This window comes from Bos grunniens, chromosome 5 (genome assembly GCF_055505025.1).
Source record: "Bos grunniens cultivar Pamir isolate PY7600 chromosome 5, Bosgru_T2T1.0, whole genome shotgun sequence".
Taxonomy (NCBI): domain Eukaryota; kingdom Metazoa; phylum Chordata; class Mammalia; order Artiodactyla; family Bovidae; genus Bos; species Bos grunniens.
In genome coordinates this window covers 46,503,855-46,518,280 of record NC_141169.1, presented here as the reverse complement: position 1 = coordinate 46,518,280, position 14,426 = coordinate 46,503,855, and the positions used below count along the sequence as shown (strand labels likewise).

Here is a 14,426-nt window from a genome sequence, read left to right as displayed (position 1 = left end):
GGTAGGAGGAGAAGGGAACCACAGAGGATGAGATGGTCGAATGGCATCACCAACTCAATGGCCGTGAGTTTGATTAAACTCCGGGAGTTGGTGAGGGACAGGGAGGCCTGGCATGCTGCAGTCCATGGGGCCACAAAGAGTGGAACACAATTGAGTGACTGAACTGAACTGAACTGATAATAAATTTAATAAATAACAAAGCATCTCTGGATAATTCCCCAATATTTGGAAACTAAATAACACTTCTAACCACCCCATGGATCAAAGAAGAAGTTAAAGGGAAAATTAGAAAGTACTTTAAACTGAATGAAATTGAAGACACAAAATATCCAAATTTTGTGAAATTTATAAAACTAAAACACCTATATTAGAAAAGAACAAAAGTTTGAAATTAATGACTTGAGCTTCTGTCTTAAGAAGCCAAAAAAATAAAAGCATATAAAACCCAAAGTAAGGAGAATAAAATATACTGATAAAGATCAGAGTAGAAAATAATGAAATAGAAATCACACAAAAAAAAAAAAAACAAGAGAGAGAAACAATTAAAAAAAAGAAACTTACTCTTCAGGAAATCAATAAAACTGATAAACCTCTCATAAGCAAGATCAGAAAAAGAAGACATAAACTACCAATATCAGGAAGGAGAGAAGTTACATGACAAATTCTACTGCTATTAAAAGAAAAATAAAGAAATATTATGAACAACTTTATGCCAAGGAATGCAACTAACCTTGCTGAAACATACAAATTTCTGGAACAATGTAGGCTACCATAGCTTATATAGAAAAGAACAGATAGTGAATAGCCCTATATCTATGGTTCAAGATGGTGGAGTAGAAGGACATGTCTTCATCTCCTCCTGCGAGAGCACCGAAATCAAATCTATTTTTAAATGCCATCTATTAAAGTTGAATGAAAACCCTTTCCACAAAAACATCTAGGACCAGATGATTTCATTAGTGAATTCCACCAAACATTTAAGCAAAGTGTAATACCTATTCTAAACAAACTTTTCTAAAAAATTTAACAAGAGGGAAATTAAAAGATGCTTGCTCCTTGGAAGAAAAGTTATGACTAACCTAGACAGCACAGTAAAAAGCAGAGACATCACTTTGCCAACAAAGATCCATATAGTCAAAGCTATGGTTTTTCCAATAGTCATGTATGGATATGAGAGGTGGACCATATAGAAGGCTGAGGACTGAAGAATTAATGCTTTCAAACTGTGGTGCTGGAGAAGACTCTTGAGAGTTCCCTGGACAGCAAGAAGATCAAACCAGTTAATCGTAAAGGAAATCAAACCTGAATATTCATTGGAAGGACTGATGCTGAAGCTCTGATACTTTGGCCACCTGATGCGAAGAGCCAACTCACTGGAAAAGACCCCGATGCCAGGAAAGATTGAGGGCAGGAGGAAAAGGGGGCAACAGAGGATGAGATGGTTGGATGGCATCACTGACTCAATGAACATGAGTTTGAGCAAGTTCCAGGAGATTGTGAGGGACAGGGAAGCCTGGCGTGCTACATAACAGTTCATGAGGTCACAGAGAGTAGGACACGACTTAGTGACTGAGCAACAGTACTTGCCAACTCATTCTCTGAGACCGGCATTATGACCGGCATTATCTGATACCAAAACCAGGCAAAGATAGTAATGAAAACTAAAGCTCTTATGAGAATAGATGTAAAAATTCTTAACAAAATTTTAGCAAGTTGACTGTGACAATATATAAAAAAGGTAATAGCTCAGGGTCAAGAAAGGGTTTATCCCAGATGTACAGTGTTATTAATAGAAAAAGAGCAAGGAGGCCCAGGTGCCTAGACTAAATGAGTCGTGAAACTGAGCTAAGATCTGAAAAGAGGAACTAGATCATGAGAGCAACAGCATAGGTTCTAGATTACTTGACTTAATTGGTTTTAGTGGCCCTAAGCTGAATGCACAATACTAATGGTGAGAATTTGAGACCCTTTTATAGGCAAAAAAGGAAGATTTGGGGGGAGAGTGACAGAGAGAACTGTCAACCTCAATGTAAAGCCTTAGACTTTAAATCTGAGAAGCTATTACAGAGTTTTGAGCAGAGGAGTGATATAATAACATGGCTTGACTCTGTTTTAATAATCTATTTTGTTGAGAACATATTTTAGTAGAGTAAGGTTAGACACAAGTAAACCAAATAATAACATGTAAATGAAAGTATTTTATAAATTATAAGTCAAATACTGTGATAACTTAGTCATTTCTTAGCACATCATTTCTGACATTCATTCTGCTCTACATATATTTCTTACAAAGAATAGACTTTTAATAAAATACACTTTGATAGGGAGGGCTCTCAGAGAAATGTGGGAATCTTGCTTGGTTGTGGGGTGAACACTGAAGTACAATGGAGTTCATCAAACCTTCTTACTACACATCCCTCAGTTTAATTATCATAAACAAAATGTAATGTTTAATGGTAGGACCTTAGAATAATATTACACTCCTAATGCCATGGTCCTGACTTGATTGTGATGCCAGAAATACATAATATTTAACATTTTCCCAAAGCATTGGTCTCTCCTAGATCAGCCATCTGCAGTCCTTGTCTTCCTGACTGATGGTATCTTACAGGATTTAACTCCTACTTGTGTCAGAGTAAGCCTGAAGAAGCTTCATCTACTACTAGGCACAACAGGGTGTGAAGTTTCCAAGGCATAAAGATATTAGAAATGGTATTTATTTGCAATGACTGGAGACAACTTAAAACTCCCAGAAAGTGAAAAACTAGAAAGACCGAGGAAGAAGAGCCAAAAATATAACCAGATTAATGAAACCAAGGACCAAGTCCAAGATGTAAAGCACCAGTGGGTGACAAGTTCATGTCCAGGACAGCTGGAATCAGAATTTTTGTTCAATGTTGTGGATATGGAATAAAAAATAAGAGTTTTCTTTTATAAAAGATTTGGAATATGCTCAGGGGTAAAATGGCCATTTTAAAACATATATAATACAACACATGCTTAATTTTTTGTTCAAGGTCATAATGATTTAGTTTGTTTCAGCACTCCTAACAGAATAATACAATGGTGAGAGTGCTAAGTCCCCTCACAGCTGGACAGGGAAGACTTTTTTGGAAGAAGTAAATACCAGGTGGAGAATTATCAACATCATCCACACATAAGTCAGTTCTGCTGACATGAAAATGTTTTTCACAGGTAGTCTTTGCAGTTTCTATTTAGCACACAGGCCTTCTACCTGGGAAAGTCCAGCTTGGTGATGACATTTCGGTCCAGCTCACAAAGTTACCTGTGCTTCAGGGTAATGTTTTTTAAAGCTGAACATTATTTGGAAAACAAAAGTGATGAGCCAACTAACCCACACATGTCATATTGAAATCTTAGGAGGAAATTACTGCCTACAAAACACATACACATACGCACACAACCACTTTTTAACATTTTTTAGTTTCACCGAGTTCTATTTAGTTGACTTCGGAATGTTTGAAACATATGAGAATGTTTGAAAATTTCTGAGAAATTTTGTTTCAATAATTTTCTTATAGAAATGTTCGGGAAATAAAAGTGTTTTATTTTATTCATTTACATATTCACTCAGTAAGCAAATGCTGAAATGTATCCTCAATAGTTAGCACTCAGCTTATAACAATGAAAAATTGAGGTTCATGTACTCAAGGACTTTAGTGAAGAATAGGAGCATATGCAAGTAGCTATAATTCAAAGAGACAAGGTGATCAGAGAAGTATAAACAAAGTACTTGGGGTTAAAGAGAAGTAAGTGTCTAACTGCCAGGGTCTTTGAAGAGCAACAGAAAGAGTTATATAAAACTTCAATCTTCATGGATTAGAAAGAATTTATGAAGATGAGAAGCAGAAAGCACGACATTTCAAGCAGAGAGAATAAAACCTGAAGGTACAAAAGAGCATGTTAAGCCTTATGCCATATTGAAGAAGCCTTCTACCTTTGGTACCCCCAATACCTAGCACCTAACCAGTAATTAATCAGATGGTGATTGCAGCCATGAAATTAAGAGATGCTTATTCCTTGGAAGGAAAGTTATGGCCAACCTAGATGTTGATGTATGGCAAAACCGATACAATATTGTAAAGTAATTAGCCTCTAATTTAAATTTAATTAAAAAAAAAAAAAGCAGAGACATTACTTTGCCAACAAAGGTCCGGCTAGTCAAGGCTATGGTTTTTCCAGTGGTCATGTATGGATGTGAGAGTTGGACTGTGAAGAAAACATAGAGCCAAAGAATTGATGCTTTTGAACTGTGGTGTTGGAGAAGACTCTTGAGAGTCCCTTAGAATGCAAGGAGATCCAACCAGTCCATTCTAAAGGAGATTAGTCCTGGGTGTTCATTGGAAGGACTGATGCTGAAGCTGAAACTCCAATACTTTGGCCACCTCACGTGAAGAGTTGACTCATTGGAAAAGACCCTGATGCTGGGAGGGATTGGGGGCAGGAGGAGAAGGGGACAACAGAGGATGAGACGGCTGGATGGCATCACTAACTTGATGGACATGAGTTTGGGTAAACTCCGAGAGTTGGTGATGGACAGGGAGGCCTGGCGTGCTGCGATTCATGGGGTCGCAAAGAGTCGGACACGACTGAGCAACTGAACTGAACTGATCTTGTGATTGAGAATGAAAATGTTGTGATCATTTTGTGCTTATTATGAACTTTTGATGATGACTATAATGATGACAAAACAGGATCATGCTATAGAACTTGATCAAAGTGTCCATGTGGCTATGCTAACCACTTATTTACTACCACAATCAACCTGCTTGCACTTTCCATTTTCAAACCCTTCAGTGTACTCTGAGAAAGTACAGTATCAAAACTTCACACACACAACCAAATTGTTCCAAAATAAATCAGGAAAGTAATAGAGATGATAGAATAAAGAAAATTAGTACAAACTAAGATTGGACTAATTCTATTACGTATACCCTAATATATAGGGTCTTTATAGACTATAGGGTTTCTATAGTCTTTAAAATAAAAACAATTTATCACTAGACTAAAAATAAACAGAATGTACAGCCCAGAAGTAGAAGCTATTAGATATAGCATCATGATAGTCAATAAAGGAGACATCATTAATCAACAAGAAAGTGAAGGTTTGGCCAATAACTGCTGTCTGAGTGATTAGTTAGCAATTTGGAAAAAATCTATTTAGAACCTTATTTCATTTCACTCAACCAAAACAAATTGTAGAAAAATTAAGGAAGTAAATATAAAAAATCAATATGTATATCTATGGCTGATTCATATTGATATTTGGCAGAAACCAACAAAATTCTGTAAAGCAATTATCCTTAAATTAAAAAATAAATAAATTTTTTAAAAGCAATAAAGCATAAAAAATTAGAAATTAGTTGGAAGAAAGAAGCTACATGAATATTTATCAAGTGTCTAGAGGCAAAACGATTTACTAAGCTTAAAAATGATAAAAGACATAAGGGAGAGAATGAAAGATTACACTATATGAAAATACAAAACTTCATGTACAAACTCTGAAAATCATGAGCTTAGTATCAAGTTGTAGAAATGCCTACAGAACATACTAAAAGCATTAATATCTTTATAGTATTAGGAGCTTACATAACTTGACCAAAAACTCCACATAAAAAGGGAGGGTTTAAAAAAAAAGGGGGGGGGGGAGATAAAATACTTAAAAAATTTAAAATTGTTTCTGTTGTTTAGTAGCTAACTGTCTGACTCTCTGGAACCCCATGGACTGCAGCACACCAGGCTTCCCTGTCTTTAACTATCTCCCAGAGTATCCTCAAACTCATGTCCATTGAGTCCCTGATGCCATCCAACCTTTTCATCTTCTATTGCCCCCTTCAGCTTCAGCATTAGTCATTCCAATGAATATTCAGGGTTGATTTCCTTTAGGATTGAGTGGTTTGATGTTCTTACTGTTCAAAGGACTCTCAAGAGTCTTCTCCAACACCACAGTTTGAAAGCATCAATTCTTCATCCCTCAGCCTTCTTTATGGTCCAACTTTCACATTGATATATGACTACTGGAAAAATCATAGCTTTGACTATTAGACCTCTGTTGGCAAAGTGATGTCTCTGCTTTTTACTATGCTGCCTAGGTCTGTCATAGCTATTCTTTCAAGGAGTGCCTTTTGATTTTATGGCTGAAATCACTGTCCACAGTGATTCTGCAGCCCAGGAAAATACCTGTCACTGTTTTCATTTTTTCCCCATCTATTTGCCATGAAATGATGGAACCAGATGCCATGATCTTAGTTGTTTGACTGTTGAGTTTCAGGCCAGCTTTTTCACTCTCCTTTTATTCTCATTAAGAGGCTCTTTGGACTTTCCCTCGTGGCTCAGATGGTAAAGAATCTGCCTGCAGTGTGGGAAAGAAAGAAATTGAAGTCACTCAGTCGTGTCCGACTCTTTGCGACCCCATGGACTGTAGCCTATCAGGCTCCTCCATCCATGGGATTTTCCAGGCAAGAGGGCTGGAGTGGATTGCCATTTCCTTCTCCAGGGGATCTTCCTGACCCAGGAATCAAACCTGGGTCTCCTACATTGCAGGCAGATGCTTTACCATCTGAGCCACCAGGGAAGCCTGCAATGTGGGAGACCTGGTTCAATTCCTGGGTTGGGAAGATCCCCTGGAGAAGGGAACAGCTAACCACTCCAGTATTCTGAACTGGAGAATCCCGTGGACAGAAGAGTCTAGCTGGTTACAGTCCATGGGGTCACAAAGAGTTGGACATGACTAAGCGACTTTTACTACTTTCAAGAGGCTCTTTAGATCCTCTTCGCTTTCTGCCATTAGCATGGTATCATCTGCATATTTGAGGTTGATATTTCTCCCAGCAATCTTGATTCTAGCTTGTGATTCATACAGCAGGGAAATTTAAAATTATTGTATTTATAACTAATCAATATGTATATAAAACTTATATTCATTGTTGGTAATAGAAATAAAACAACACTAAGATATCATTGTTCGGCAGATAGCAATGTTATTTTTCTAACTAATAATAATAGTGCAGATGCAAAGATGGTACAGTGTAGAATCTTTATGTTTGGATAATGGGGCTGATATTACTTTTAGTTTATTGATTTTTTAATGACAAGGAAGCCTGGCATGCTGCAGTCCGTGGGGTCACAAAGAGCTGGACATGACTTTGCAACTGAACTGAATTGAACTGAATGCAATTTCAATCAGATAAAATGCTTTACTTTTTTAAAACTAAAGCAGAAAGTTGTAAGTTACAGAGAAAACTTGCACATTAATACAAAAATAAATGTAGCAGATTGCCTATAAATTTTTTTAAAGAAGAAAATTAAGGAGGGTGCAGTACTTGTTATATGGCTATTAAAACTATCTACAAAATTACTGTCATCAAATTAAATGTGATGCTGATAAAGAAAGACAAATCAGCAGTGGCCAGTAAAAGATCCAATTACCAATGATTATATATAACAAAATTAACATTTTCAATATAGTGGGGAAAAATCAGGCTATTTACAAATGGTGCTATGATTGTTGATTCACTAGAAAAAAAGTCTGTTAAATCTTTATCTCACAATTAAACACAAAAATTTATATACACATATATATGAAGTATACATATATGAGTGTATATATAAAGTATATATATGCAATTTGTTCTTTCACTTACACTTTGGATTTTTTTCATCAGTATGTGTATCTTATTCTTGTTTAATGACCTTTGAATGTAACAATTTATTTTTTTTTATGGACATAGGTCTTGGTTCCAAGTTTTTAAGGATACATTCATAGAAACAATTAGTAGGCAAAACTATATGAGCATTTAAAATAGTTTTGGCACAATTATTGGCAGAAAATTCTAGAAAAAATTCCTCATGTTGTCTCTTTTTTAAGGGATTATTTTCAGTTGGTTCATTGATGTTTTAATTTGCCCACTATTGTACTTAATCAAGATAAGTTTTAATTGAGCACTTTTCTTGCTTCTGACAGTGAGCAAACGACAGGGGCAGATGATATGGGGACAGTCAAAGGATACAAAAGAAAGTCCTTATCCTTAGGACCATTCAAAAAAAAAAGGAAAAATACAGATATTTAAGTACCAAATTGGGTGATAATGTCTAGTGTATGTGCTTTAAAAGAATCAGAAATAAAATTTTTTTTCAAAGGTAAAACTTAACTATCTTCTGTAAATACATCTAATATTTATGGTGATTACTGCTAATAATATCCACGAGAATTGACTGACTGCAGTTAGCTCTTCTATACCATAGGAAAGTTCAAAATGCATGAATGATCCTGAGATAAAGCTAATGAGCACTTCTTAGCCATGTACTGAATGCTAAGTGCTTTGATTACAGTCTCTTCTTGTCATGGCTTGACAGGAGGATGTTTTGCCAGTGATACTCTAAAATTAGAGACAGTTTTGGAGAAGGCAATGGCACCCCACTCCAGTACTCTTGCCTGGAAAATCCCATGGATGGAGGAGCCTGGAAGGCTTCAGTCCATGGGGTCGCTGAGGGTCAGACACGACTGAGCGACTTCACTTTCACTTTTCACTTTCATGCATTGGAGAAGGAAATGGCAACCCACTCCAGTGTTCTTGCCTGGAGAATCCCAGGGACGGGGGAGCCTGATGGACTGCCATCTGTGGGGTCGCACAGAGTCGGACACGACTGACATGACTCAGCAGCAGCAGCAGCAGAGACAGTTTTAGAGACCAAAGATTAAAAAACAGAAGCTAGCATCCATAGAGCCCCTAATATCTGCCAAGCACTGCACTAGAATCCTGAAGAATACTGCTTCTGTTTCGCAAAAACTTGATACTCTAAGTGGAGCTCGAAGATACCTTTTAACTAGAGATCAAAGAAGTAAGTACTGAAGACAGAATGGAGTCCTCAGGGACATCATCCTAAGGGTTACAAGTTTTCATTTGAGGATCAGAAGTTAGACATACATGAGAATGGCCTTTGGCTAACAGAAGTCAGCTCACCTAGATATGCCTAGGAGATCACCCTACCATCAACACAACCACCACCTCACCCTACCATCAACACAACCACCACCTTCCACTCAGTTCAGTTCAGTCGCTCAGTCCTGTCTGACTCTTTGCGACCCCATGAACCACAGCACGCCAGGCCTCCCTGTCCATCACCAACTCCCGGAATATACCCAAACCCATGTCCATTGAGTCAGTGATGCCATCCAACCATCTCATCCTCTGTCGTCCCCTTCTTCTCCTGCCCTCAATCTTTCCCAGCATCAGGGTCTCCAAATGTCAATGGCTGACTCATTTGGAATACAAAAGGCCAATCTGCTCCAATCATAACTCTGTGTGCCATTTATTCTCCAGAGTCCTCCAGTGGTCAGGTCAAGACTAGATTTTACGTGTGACTATATCCATGGTGAACAATGGGCCCTTTCCTGTTTTGCCTCTCTGTCTTTGTTATAGGTTTTTCCAGAAGAACATTCTCTCAGTAAGTCATTTGGCTCAAATCTATCCCAGGTTCTGCTTCTAAAGAACCCAACCTGTGACAAAGGGGCTTTGGGGGTCCTGGCTGTATTTCTATGTGTATCATACCTAACATTTTCTAATCATCACATTGACTCTTCAAAGTAGGTACTGTTACTCCAGTTTTATGCAATGGCATATTAAGATTGGTCTACTGAGCCGATTCAGCAAAAAGACAAATCCCAGAGAAAATAGGAGTTAACTGCTTAAATAATTCCAAAAGGAAAGGCCAAAAACTGCCTTTAATAAAGAGGTGTTTCACTATCCCACTCTAGGGCCATCCATTCTAACTTTCCACAAATTTGCCCTTCAGAGGAAAGTCATACCTAAGATGACACAAGTGATATTTTATCAATCCTTGTTACAAAGTCACTGTTCTCTATCTTTAATCTTACTCATTTCTGATCCTGGGCCAAGTGGAACTTACTAAATATTGGATTGGCCAAAAAGTTTGTTTAGGTTTTTCCATAATATCTTACAGAAAAACCCAAGTGAGTTTTTTGGCCAACCCAATAAATATTTTTCAAATTAATATATGCCTAAGGACTCTAAGATCTAAACAGAGGTGTCTTTTCTCTAGGCTTGTAGTCTCCATCATTTGTACCTTCCCTAGAGCTAGACTTATTTCCCCATTGTGAGCCTTTTGACTTGAGTGCAATAACATTTCTCTACCTCACCTTCCAGTTGTGTGGGTCAGGATCAATAATAGATTCATAAATATACAAACATGGAGGTCTCAAACTATACTCTGAATCAACTGGAACTTTCTGGACCAATTTTCCAGTCTTGAAGTATGCCTTCATATGACTAGCAAGAATGGCAAATATGCACTGAATGGGACATTATGTCACACTTGACCAAGTGAAAGAAAACTTAATTGAGTACAGAGTGGTATTATCAACATTTAGGCTATAGTGTGTTATAGTCCATTGGTCAGCTGATATTAATGAAAGGATCTACCTATTAATGTTAATAGCTAAATCAGAGCTTCTCACTATAAAGCTACCCAATTAGGTCCTATGCTTTGTACTTCATACACCTTAGTGATCTCTTGAAAGTGAAGTTGCTCAGTCATGTCTGACTCTTTGCAACCCCATCGATTGTAGCCTACCAGGCTCCTCTGTCCATGGGATTTTCCAGGCAATAATACTGGAGTGGATTGCCATTTCCTTCTCCAGGGGATCTTCCCAACCCAGGGCTCGAACATGGGTCTCCCGCATTGAAGACAGACGCTTTACCATCTGAGCCACCAGGGAAGTCAGCGATCTCTTGAAAAACTGACCCTAAATCAGACTAGGTATCTTGGAACCCAATAGTTTAGAAAAATAAAGAGGAGTATAGTAGCTTGGAGGAACAGGACATTATTATGAGTGAAGCAGAAGTATCTTTAAAAATAACCCATCACTACTACCCAGTCCACCGTCATGGCTGGCTCTTAGAGCATCGTATTTTCCACTGACAAGCCGCAGATTCCAAAATGTAGTAGAACACTAAGAACAAAGATTTTCAAAAATTCAAGGCACTACATTCATAAATTAGGGACTCAGCTAGTTTATGAGCTGCTTCAACTGCTTCAACATCTCTTCAGCTGCTTCAACATCTCAAATTTTCTGAGTCTTCCAGTTCATATCTGTTATGCCCTTAATCCCAGAACATGTGTATTACTCTCCATTCAAATTATTTCCTTACAGATATCACCATGGAGCAGGGATGTCAGAGGTAGAAGTAATTACACTGTCACAAAGATACCAATTTTTTCTTCCAGTGATGAAAGGCAGAGATGAAAATAAGCAATAGCATCAGTCTTAGACCTACAGATTCATGACTACAGATTTTTAAAGCTCATAGTAGAAAATAAAGAGAAAGAAATGGCATGGCAGGTAAACACATTTGGGGAGTCTTAAAGAACAGAGCAAGAATAATCACTTATGTCTGTCAAAACAGATGGATCTGGAAATAGTTTGATCTTCAGGGCCAAATGTGATCATAGTAAATTGTTTTTCCCACAAGTCAAAAGCCTATTTATGTTTAAAGCAAAATAAAAACAAAACACTTTGGAGGAATCCAAATGACCAATACTGAAAGAATACAGGAAATAATGTTAATTCTATTTAATAAATTCCAATTTCTCTGACAAACCTATATCCAGCATTGCTTGCAACAGACCTGCTTGCATGGGAGTCACCCTGGAGGCTTCTTAACACAACAAAACAAGGAGACAAAAATCTACTTAACCGTAAAGAAATCTTTATCTCAAATCATCTCCCCTGTAATGATCTAGATTCAGGCTGACGTTATAACAGTGGTTTTGCTCAGTAAAAAAGGACTGGAGGAGGCTTAGGAAACAGATCTAAGAATCCTGACGGAGTGTCTTGCTGCCTCTTTTGAGTCTTTTTATCTCTCTGTTTACATGTCAACTGGCAAGTCAGTCAGCAGGTGCACAACTCTGATTGCAGAAAAGAACCCCTGGAATATACACCAGATAAGCCACCTCCTCTCTCCACTCCCACTTTCAAGGCAAGGAAGGTTAAACTTCAGTGGTCTGTTACACTAAACATGGGCGGCAAAGCAAAGCGGCAAACCTGGTGGCTGTGGCAGGGAGACACTGCAGTTCTGTCGCTCCTCCAGGTGAGATCCTGAGTTCACTTTGTGTGAATAACATTTTTTATTTTTATCTTTCTTTCATGTGTAGAGAAGCCTCGACTACCCAGAGATAAGGAAAGTAACTCAAGGATGTTGGAAAAAGTACAATATGGACTATGGCTTTGGGACTGGCAACTTCTGGACTCCCCATTCCACTGCTGGTAATGGCTCTTGACACCACATATGCTTTCCAGGAGTTTTTGAAGCTGAGCCCAAGAGGTTTCTCAGCTATGCTTCCACAGTCTCTGCAGACAGCCAAGCACATGCCCACTACATTTACTGCCCTCTAAACAGCTTGAGCACCTTTATCCGCTTTAAATATTAACCTTCTGGTTCAGACTATATTTAAAGGGTTCCACTTAACGCACCTCATTCAGTTTCTGAAAACCAGTTAGATTTCTGGAGTCAGAGTTCGATTCTGCATGACACTGACCACCTTCAGCTACATTCTTTGGGTAACTCCATCTATGCCAGAGCACTATTTGTATGGTACAATTTCTCCTCTTATAAAATAGAGAAGATGTGCTTTCATCCTTGCAGGATAAGTGTGATGGTGAATAAGATAAAAGCTAAATTTACTCAGAGATAAAAAATGCATATTAAGTGTTATAACTACACATCAATAGACTCCATTTTTGATTGTGGTTTCAAGAGTATTAGGCTATCTGCTGGCTTCACTCATCTTACCCCTTTGGTAAGACTGGCTCTTATATTTTCTGTATAGTTCAGTTCAGTTCAGTCGCTCAGTCATGTCCGACTCTTTGCTACCCCATGAATCGCAGCACGCCAGGCCTCCCTGTCCATCATCAGCTCCCGGAGTTCACTCAAGCTCATGTCCATCAAGTTGGTGATGCCATCCAGCCATCTCATCCTCTGTCGTCCCCTTCTCCTCCTGCCTCCAATCCCTCCCAGCATCAGGGTCTTTTCCAATGAGTCAACTCTTCACATGAGGTGGCCAAAGTACTGGAGTTTCAGCTTTAGGAACAGTCCTTCCAATGAACACCCAGGACTAATCTCCTTTAGAATGGACTGGTTGGATCTCCTTGAAGTCCAAGGGACTCTCAAGAGTCTTCTCCAGCACCACAGTTCAAAAGCATCAATTCTTTGGCGCTCAGCTTTTTTCACAGTCCAACTCTCACATCCATATATGACCACTGGAAAAACCATAGCCTTGACTAGATGGACCTTTGTTGGCAAAGTAATGTCTCCGCTTTTGAATACGCTATCTAGGTTGGTCATAACTTTCCTTCCAAGGAGTAAGCATCTTTTAATTTCATGGCTGCAGTCACCATCTGCAGTGATTTTGGAGCCCAAAAAAATAAAGTCTGACACCGTTTCCACTGTTTCCCCATCTATTTCCCATGAAGTGATGGGACCGGATGCCATGATCTTCGTTTTCTGAATGTTGAGCTTTAAGCCAACTCTTCCACTCTCTTCTTTCAGTTTCATCAAGAGGCTTTTTAGTTCCTCTTCACTTTCTGCCATAAGGGTGGTGTCATCTGCATATCTGAGGTTATTGATATTTCTCCCAGCAATCTTGATTCCAGCTTGTGCTTCATCCAGCCCAGCATTTCTCATGATGTACTCTGCATAGAAGTTAAATGAGCAGGGTGACAATATACAGCCTTGCTGCTGCTGCTAAGTCACTTCAGTCGTGTCCGACTCTGTGTGACCCCATAGACGGCAGCCCACCAGGCTCCCCCATCCCTGGGGTTCTTCAGGCAAGAGCACTGGAGTGGGTTGCCATTTCCTTCTCCAATGCTTGAAAGTGAAAAGTCAAAGTGAAGTCACTCAGTGTCCAACTCTTCGCAACCCCATGGACTGCAGCCAACCAGGCTCCTCCATCCATGGGATTTTCCAGGCAAGAGTACTGGAGTGGGGTGCCACTGCCTTCTCTGATACAGCCTTGACGTACTCCTTTTCCTATTTGGAACCAGTCTGTTGTTCCATGTCCAGTTCTAACTGTTGCTTACTGACCTGCATATAGATTTCTCAAGAGGCAGGTCAAGTGATCTGGTATTCCCATCTCTTTCAGAATTTTCCACAGTTTATTGTGATCCACACAGTCAAAGGCTTTGGCATAGTCAATAAAGCAGAAATAGATGTTTTTCTGGAACTCTCTTGTTTTTCCATGATCCAGTGGATGTTGGCAATTTGATCTTTGGTTCCTCTGCCTTTTCTAAAACCAGCTTGAACATCTGGAAGTTCATGGTTCACGTATTGCTGAAGCCTGGCTTGGAGAATTTTGAGCATTACTTTACTAGCGTGTGAGATGAGTGC

At 38.8% G+C, this 14,426-nt stretch overlaps 1 protein-coding gene across 1 annotated transcript in view; it reads left to right on the top strand.

The window, feature by feature from the left end:
* LOC147371878 (uncharacterized) overlaps nucleotides 1-14,426 on the top strand; it is an 80,761-nt gene that overhangs the window by 42,134 nt on the left and 24,201 nt on the right. The window contains exon 3 of the mRNA XM_086400098.1: nucleotides 12,196-12,307. Coding sequence (XP_086256224.1) covers nucleotides 12,196-12,307 — 112 coding nt within the window. The remainder of the gene's footprint in view (nucleotides 1-12,195; nucleotides 12,308-14,426) is intronic.